Source organism: Petromyzon marinus, chromosome 13 (genome assembly GCF_048934315.1).
Source record: "Petromyzon marinus isolate PM22_M1 ecotype Great Lakes invasive population chromosome 13, UKy_Petmar_22M1.pri1.0, whole genome shotgun sequence".
Taxonomy (NCBI): domain Eukaryota; kingdom Metazoa; phylum Chordata; class Hyperoartia; order Petromyzontiformes; family Petromyzontidae; genus Petromyzon; species Petromyzon marinus.
The window spans coordinates 8,044,194-8,052,550 of NC_133679.1; the positions used below are offsets into that span (position 1 = coordinate 8,044,194).

At 49.2% G+C, this 8,357-nt stretch overlaps 1 protein-coding gene across 1 annotated transcript; it reads left to right on the forward strand.

Moving 5' to 3' along the window:
• Positions 1–1,859: 1,859 nt before the first annotated feature.
• Positions 1,860–7,301, forward strand: LOC116942138 (uncharacterized). Its single transcript, XM_032953745.2, has one exon. It carries the CDS (start codon positions 2,617–2,619, stop codon positions 3,961–3,963), a length of 1,347 nt encoding a protein of 448 aa, XP_032809636.1. The 5' UTR covers positions 1,860–2,616; the 3' UTR covers positions 3,964–7,301.
• The last annotated feature ends 1,056 nt before the right edge of the window (positions 7,302–8,357 follow it).

Below are 8,357 nucleotides of genomic sequence, written 5' to 3' on the forward strand. Positions count from 1 at the left end.
GAAAAAAAGGTTCCCCGCCCCTGTGTTAAAGCATCCGAAATGGAGAGACAAAGGCGGACGGGACGTCGTGTTGGCCACCCACCCCCTCGTGTGCCGTGCCGGCCTTCATAGGTGGTGCTCGCTAACAGCACTTGCCCCAAATAGCCTGTTGAGGCTACACGGGGGACCTTCGTCTTGACAATATTTAACTCTGATCGATTCGGCGAGTTGATGAAAGAGATGAGCGTAGAAACGCGCTCCATGTCATTGCATTTCGGGCATTCATTGCATTTAACGCTCCGTCAGTGGAGTCGTTTACCGTGAGCCTCGAGCCATTGATCATTCACGTCTGGCTGTGCTTGCTTATTCATTCGTGAAATTGTTATCCGCGATTTATTTCCTGCGGATTACAATAATAATCGTTTCCGCAATATCTAGAGAAGGCGTAGGGCAGGGTGCCTAGAGATCTCGTCTGGTGGTCCATAATACAGGTTGTTGTGGGTTAGACGGCGTAAATATATTACGGATGATATTGTGTTAAACTCATCTCGTGGTGTACGAGAAGAAGAGGGAACGAGTTTTAAGTGGCTGGGTGCAGCGGGCTGTGCCGGGGGTGTCAGTGGAAGGAAAGATGAGAACAAGAACTGGGGCTGGATGGCTGAAATGGCGAGAGAGGACGGGTGCGGTTTGTTATAAGAGGATCCCAGTTTGGTTGAAGGGAAAAGTGTGTAGTGTATAGTAAGTAGTGTATATTGTAGTAGTGTATGGTGTAATAGTGTGTAGTGTATAGTAAGTAGTGTATAGTGTAGTATATAGTAAGTAGTGTATAGTGTAGTAGTGTGTATAGTGTAGTAGTGTGTATAGTGTAGTAGTGTGTATAGTGTGTAGTAGTGTGTATAGTGTAGTGTATAGTGTAGTATAGTGTAGTGTATAGTAGTGTATAGTGTAATATAGTAGTGTATAGTGTAGTGTATAGTGTAGTACAAGACGGTGGTGAGGCCGGTGCTGTTGTATGGCAGTCACAGAGATGGGAATGTTACGGTGGATCTTTGGTTTAATAATGAAGGACAAATGGCGAGAGGATGAAGAAGTGAAGAGGAAGACTCAAGTTGGTAGGAATCACAGAGAAGATGAGAGGGATAGAGGGCTCTGGTGTGGTTAGGTCATGTTGAGAGACAACAGGAAAATTACGTGGGTCAGAAGGTGTGGAAGGAATTTAAGAGATCAAGAGGAAGGCAGAAGAAGAGGTGGTGGTGGGGGGGGGCGATGTGGTGCGATCGGACCGTGGTGGCCCAAGGATTGGAGAGAGATGGAGCAGGAGGACAGCGGAAAACACTCCGCATGAGTGGGACGAACGCGTGGAAGAAGATCATTTACGCGTTACGGGACATGAAAAACGGGGAATATCCACGGATCAGATGAAGATTCGGTGGCGTGGATAAACAAAGGTCTTGCGGAACATCGGAACCGCGAATATGATCGCGGATTCATATTCTTGGGTCTTCCGGGTAAAAGTCACGAAGATAGGTTCAAAGAAAATAACAAAAATAACAATACAAATTTGTTATTTTTTTTTACTTTACCGAAAGACCCAAGAATATGAATTCCTGCAGTCAAGAAAGTTTTAAGTCAAGATTTGGGATCGCGGATTATAGGAGTTCTACCGGAAACGATTATGGGATCGGCTACACTTACTGCAATCGATCCGCGAGTATCGTGAACTGATTCTGGTAGTTTTACGGTCGCGATTCCATCGATACAATCGCCTCCTGTCGTGTCCGTATTCATGTCCCATTCGTATTATTCAGTGTCATTTAGTCTATCCCCGACTTCGCGGTACCGTCCTGCATGCAAGCTTTGCAGGAAATTGGCAGCAATCGTTAAATAATCGAACTAGCCGCAAAATGACGCGTGAGGGAATCGATACGCCCATGCCACGATGATTCGATTCCGGGGTCGCCGATACCAAAAGTCGATTCCGCGGCGCGGCCTGGTACCTGCGCGTCTCCATAGTGAGTGGACAAACGAACGAACGAAATTTGTGAATGAGTTAATTCGCTAATTTAACAGCTGGCGATGAGCGAGTGAGCGAACGAGTGAGGGACGAGGGCAAGTTGATGGGTTTTTTTAGAAACCCCAATTCGTTAAATTATTTGACGCGCGATGAACGAACGAACGGACGGAGCTGAGGTAAACATTTGACGATGAATGACCGCCACTTTAAATTTGAAGGATTCAGGCAGTGAACGACTGGAGCGGCGCGAGCGAGGGAATGCATTTGGCGAGGTGTTTGAGTTAGTGAACGAGATGAATTGTAAGTGAATGGGCGAATGAATTACAGTGGCGGGGCGGGAGCCTCACTGTACCGTGACTGCATGAGAATGAAGTTTATCGGAAGCGGAATCTTTTGACCGACCGGAATAAATTAGTGAATGAATTAATGCTCGGGATTAACGCGAACTTATAGGACTGAGAACATCGACGGCCGTGAATGAATCGCTGTATGTTCATCCCTGCACGCGTACGCACAGAACGAACGCCCGACCGACCGTAATTGAGTGTACGAATGAATGAATTGGGGGGAGGAGGTGGAATGAAATCGTTGTAAACGACACCTTTTGACGCAAGGCAAAGCCAATGGACCGCTTCGTGATCCGCACGCCCAGGGAGAGCCCCGGCGGCAGCCCCCCCGGGACCCGGGCCGGGGGAGGCCCCCTTCGGCAGGCGACCCTCGGCTCGCTGCGCCGCGTCGTGGCCCTCGTGGACGTGGAGCGGCTCCTGGACGCGCTCGCGGCGGCCGGGGTGGACTCGGGGGCCGGGGTGGACTCGGGGGCCGGGGTGGATTCGGGGGCCGGGGTGTATTCGGGGGCCGGGGTGGACTCGGCGGCCGGGGTGGACTCGGGGTCCGCGGGGGCCGGGGTGGACTCGGGGGCCGGGGGGGGCTCGGGGGCCGGGGTGGACTCGGGGGCCGGGGTGGACGCGGGGGACGCGGGGACGAAGCGCGAACGGCTGCGGGAGGACGAGGAGACGGGCGGAGGGGCGGGCAGGGAGCGCGATGCGGGGATGGGTGCGAGGCCGGAGGGCACGGAGGAGCGCAGGGCGATGGACTCTGAGTCTGTTGACAGAACGCGAGAGGCGGAGGGGTGGAGGAAGAGTGAAGAGGAGGTGGAGGAGGAGGGCGAGCGCCGCCTGGTGGATGCTCTGTCCGCACTGCGGCACAAGGTCCCGTCCCGGGAGCTCCTCGTCTCCACCGGGCTCGGCCGCGCCGTTCGGAGGCTGCGGCGTCGACGCGGGGGCGACCCCGCGGTGGCGGCCCTGGCAGCCGAGATGTACGAACGCTGGCGAGGCTTCTACGAGGCCAGGGACTCGTTGGGGCCCTTGCGGCCCGTGATGGTAAGCGGTGGGCCACGTCGCAAGAGTTCAACATCCTCGTCAAGCGCCTCCTCATCATCATCGACCGTCTCCTCATCATCAACCTCCTCGTATTCTGGCTCCGGGCGAGGTATCATCACTCAGCTGCGGGACACAGCCCGGGCAATGTTGGCCCGAGCCTTGGCTGAGAAAAGCGATGAAGTTAGACTCCGTGAGAAGGTGCGCTCAGGCTCCATGAAGAGCCAAGAGGACACGAAGCCAAGCTCCGCGAAGAGGCAACGGAAGGATGGGTCATACGCCATGACCACACAAGGGGAGGTGGAATCGCGTTCCATGAATACCCAAGGAGACGTGGGGCCCAGCTCTTCCAAGGCGCGGAGCGGAATTGAGCCAGACTCGTTGGACGCCGTCAGCGATCTCTCTCCCGTGGCTGTGAAGCTGGAGCAGGAGGTTTATTCTCAGCTGGGAGGGTCCTCCTTCTCCTCTTCTTCTTACCGCCGCACTGTGCGGGCCATAGCTCTGGCCCTGAGCCACCGGCCACAGCTCAGGGAGGCCCTGGCGAGTGGGGCCATGACCCCACGGGAAGCCGTCGCTTCTCACCGCAAGCTGTGACCTCGCGCTCCCGCCGGAATCGTTGCGTGGGACATATAACAATGATGAATTGATACCGGTGACAGCCGCGCACGCGTGTTACTAAGAGGAATTAAGAAAAGTGTTTTTTATACAGCTTAATGTAATAACGTGTGACGTATTTAAAGGGGACTTCTTTTATAACAATGTCTCTGTGTTTTATAATTACAAGGATGTGGGCCCTTTTGCAATATTTCGTGTTCACTCAGGTGTTGGCCCGTTAAGGTCCTTGTGAATATTTATGCCTAAGTTTCTCTTTTTTGTACAGAAATAGTCATCGACAGCCATGATCAATCCACTGCTGGATCAACGTGTCTTCATTCCATCACCATCTTCCACAGGCCTGCTGTGCCATGCAACTGCACGTGAGCCGATGTCACGCATTCTTTCTGTCCTGCCCAAGCCCACTTGGTTTTCGTCGGAATCACGTCTATAATTTGTGTTCTCTGATTCATGCATTCCTCTATTTGTCGCAGCATGCATCACCATACTTTTGTGTTTGCTACATTTTGACATTTGTTCGGTCCATAAGCACAGACTTATATGTACATACATTGTACCAGGTTTATTTGTATGTAATTTTGTTCAAACATTTAGGTTTAAACTGTTTAACGCACATGATATTTGATAGACTGAGCAAATATAGTGTGGGCTTTTTTCCTGTTGTGAGACCCAACGATTTTAAGGTATAGCGCAAGCACTGAATGGCATAAGTTATTGAGGAAAATTCAGTTTCATTTAATTTTATTCTGTTCATTATAAAGTGTTTTAACTCTAATATACATGCTCTGCCTATGCTATTGCGAAGTAAATAATAAAACAGTGATACAATCATTGCATCGTGTACTTTATTTACTACAGGCAAAGCAAATATAAATGACGTGTGATTTGTATACGTTTAACATTTTAAATTGTATCAAGTAACTCTTGTTTCCACTCTCTACGACCTCAGCATCTTTGGCACTCCCCTCTCGAAATATATTTCGCACCTCGAATCTGTTTTCGCTTCTTTTTGCTTTCCCCTCTCACCCCTCACCTTTCCTCCTGCATCTGCTCCTCCCGCCTGGCCGCCATCCAATCTTGGATGGCGCTTTCAATCTGTCCAAAACATCAATCATTTTCTTTCCGGCTCTCCCCCTCCCATTCCCACCATCTCCTTCCATCCTTTCTCCCTCATCTCTGCTTCTTCTGTTCCAACCTTGGTATCACCTTTGACTCGTCCCTCATTTGTCCCACCTACATTGCCACAACTACTTGCATTTGTCACTTTCATCTATTCAATATCTGGAAAATCCACCCTCATTTTACTTTCTGCCGCTAAACTCCTGGTTCAAGCTCTAATCTTTACCCATCTAGACTACTGGAAATCTTTTTTGGGTCTCTCTGCCTACGCACTCCCCTCCCACAAATCCAAAATGCTTCCGCGCGGGTTATTTTCAATCTATATTCTTGGTTCTTTCAGTAAAGTCACGTAGAAGGGAAACAATAAAATAATAAAAATATAAAACAATAAAATTCTCACGACGTTTCGACTGCAACACAAGCAACCATCATCAGGTGTGAAAACCACATTCTACGTGACTTTACCGAAAGAACCAAGAATATGAATCCCTGCAGTCACGAAAGCTTAAAATAAAAAATTATTTTCAATCTGTCACTTAATTCTCACACTTTGCCTCTCCGTCAACTTCATAGGCTTCCCATTTACTATCCCGCTGTCTTTTCAAATACCTTTAAATCATCTTTCAATCTCTCCATGGAATTGCCCCACCTCATCTCGCCCCTCTCACCTATTTTTACGTCCCCCCTTTCGTACTCTTCATTCACAATCTTCTTTGTCTCGACGCCCCTCCTCCCTGTGCCCAATCTCAGTTTTCGATCTTTCTCCCTCCTTGCACCATACCACTGGAATAAACTTCCTCTACATTGAGCTTTCCCCTTCCTTAACCTCCTTTTAGTTCTTTTCTTAAAGGCTCACCTCTTCTCCATTTACCATTGCCTTTCTCTATCCTCCCCTTGCCCCTCCACTCCTTCCCGTCCCTCCCCTGCCTTTACATGCCCCCGCCGTGCCCTCTGTTACGGTCAGTCATTCCTTGGCCCAAGCACGCCCTTGACATCAAAATCACTCTTTGTGTTACCGCTTTTAAACTATGTAAAAGCGCCTTCAGCTCAGGCGCTTTATGAATATAAAATAAGATAAGAAATGTCATCTGTGCACTTGATAACATGCAAATTGTGGAATTATCCAGAATCGATAATATACCTCGAATCATAGGTAGAGGCAGGTGAATAATTTCAGGCTACTGGTTTGGTTTGAGAAGTGGGGGCTGCCTCTGTAAGTTGGTGTTTCAAAAGTATTGTGAGACAGGATTGTGGCAATGGCTTGGTGAGTGGATGATGTTCGGGTGCCTAGGTGACTGAGTAACTTTTCAGGTGTGTGGTGTCTGTCATTGAGAGGTTAGGTGAATGTCATGGTGAAGTATGGTATATATTTCACTTACAAAATGACACCACTGTACTTTTATTGGCGCGGTGTGTGTCTGCAATATGTGGTGTGTTTCAAACGACAACAGTGCAGTTTCACAAGTTAGGTAACCTTGGTCAAAATGAAGTTGAATACATACAGCGTATGTGTTTCTCTGTCATTTATGTAGTGACATTGTGGATGTCACTGTGTGGTGCCGGCTCTAGCGAGGCACGGCGTGCGATGTACTCACATCGCGGACACCCCGTACATGTGGGTGTAGTACCAGCCCTAGAGGGGCTCGGTGAGCGCTGATAGAGAGCGCTGAGTGGCACCGCGCTCGGCGTGCAGTGCTGGCCCCTATAGGAGGGGGTGTGAGGGTGCCGGCCATGAATGGGGTTAATGAAGGCCATGGCACTCTGGTTGACCCTAGAAGGCACGTGACGGGTAAGATCTACACAGGGGCCCCAAGTGGGGGCTAGAGGTAGTCACGTGTCGAGGCGAGATCCTGCGAGTGGATTCGAGAAGGTGGTCGTGGCCAAGGGAGGGGCCAGCCACGGCCAGGGAGCATATAAACCGGGTCCCCAGAGACACCGGGGCTCAGCGTTGCTGTGTTATCCTTAGGATCCACGTTCTATGTCCGAGAAGAGTCGCCAACACGTGGACCTGGACCCAAGCTGGGGTCCTGTCCGTTGTAGCTGCACCCTGTGTAACTAGTGTAGTTAGCCTGGTGGTTACACAGCTAGTTACGGTGTAATTAGTGTACTTAGCCAGGTAGTCCACCAACATTGGGTGTTATCTGGTAAAGGGGCAGTTACCCCTTTGTATTGGTATCAATAAATGTGTTGCCTCCAAAGAGTACGTCTGCGACTCATTTGAACTCACTACATTTGTATTAGTCTGTCCCATTTTAGTCTGTTGTTTTTATTAGCCTTAAATTTGTTTTTTTCTTCTCCAAAATAGGGTTTTCACCCAAAAGTGTGGCTTCAATCCAAATGTTTCAAAAGATAAATTGCCCTCCCTGCCTGGATGTTATTGTTTTTGCTGTTTTCACGGTCACGTTTTGTTTGCTTATTGCTGGATTTTGCCGTGTTTTTGCGTTAAACGGCTGTTTTATGGGTAGGAAAAGTAGGCTTTAATAGTGGGTTCCAGAGAGAGTGCGCCCGCTCGTGGTTTGGAATTTATGCAAAACATGTCTTGCCCTCATTTTCATGTTTCCTTGTCCGTTCCATTCACCAGCTTGGTCCTCCCTTCTTGTTCAGTCATCTCCACAGTTCCATCCTCAGTGTTGCTCACAGGTGCCCATTCTAGCTTTCAGGTATCTCCACAAAAGTTCCCTCCCGGTACTCCACCTTTGCAACCACACTTCTCAGGCAACCTGGTCCTTTTGTCAAAGCACCAGTTTTTATTCGTTCACTTGCTGTTGCCAGGATTCGAACTGTCACAGCCTCAGATCGAGGTCTAGATTCTAGGGGGTTACCTCTCAACCGTCTGAGCCACCGTGTCTCCACACAGACTTGGGGGGCTCTGCGTGGTATAGAGTCTGCACTGCGCTCACGTGGCTGTTCAATTTGGTTTGAACATGAATATGCAAAAATCTATTTGTGGCATTTGAACCCAGCGTACCTGCTACAAACACAGCCAACGTGACCACTGCACTAAACAGCCGTGGTGAATGCCCTTGATGTCCTGGTTATTAAATACTTGCTCTGTCTTAATATTGCCGTTACAAATGTATCATTTAAAGAAGAAAATAAGAGGCATAAAACGTGACCCCTTCCTCTTAATACTTATGATTTCTTTCATTTGCAAAAAAGCTATACAAAAATTAGCATGTATAATGCTGGTTTTGAACCTGAGCTGCCGTTACAGTGGAGACGGGGAAGAAGAATGTGGTCATGGCAAGACCCGG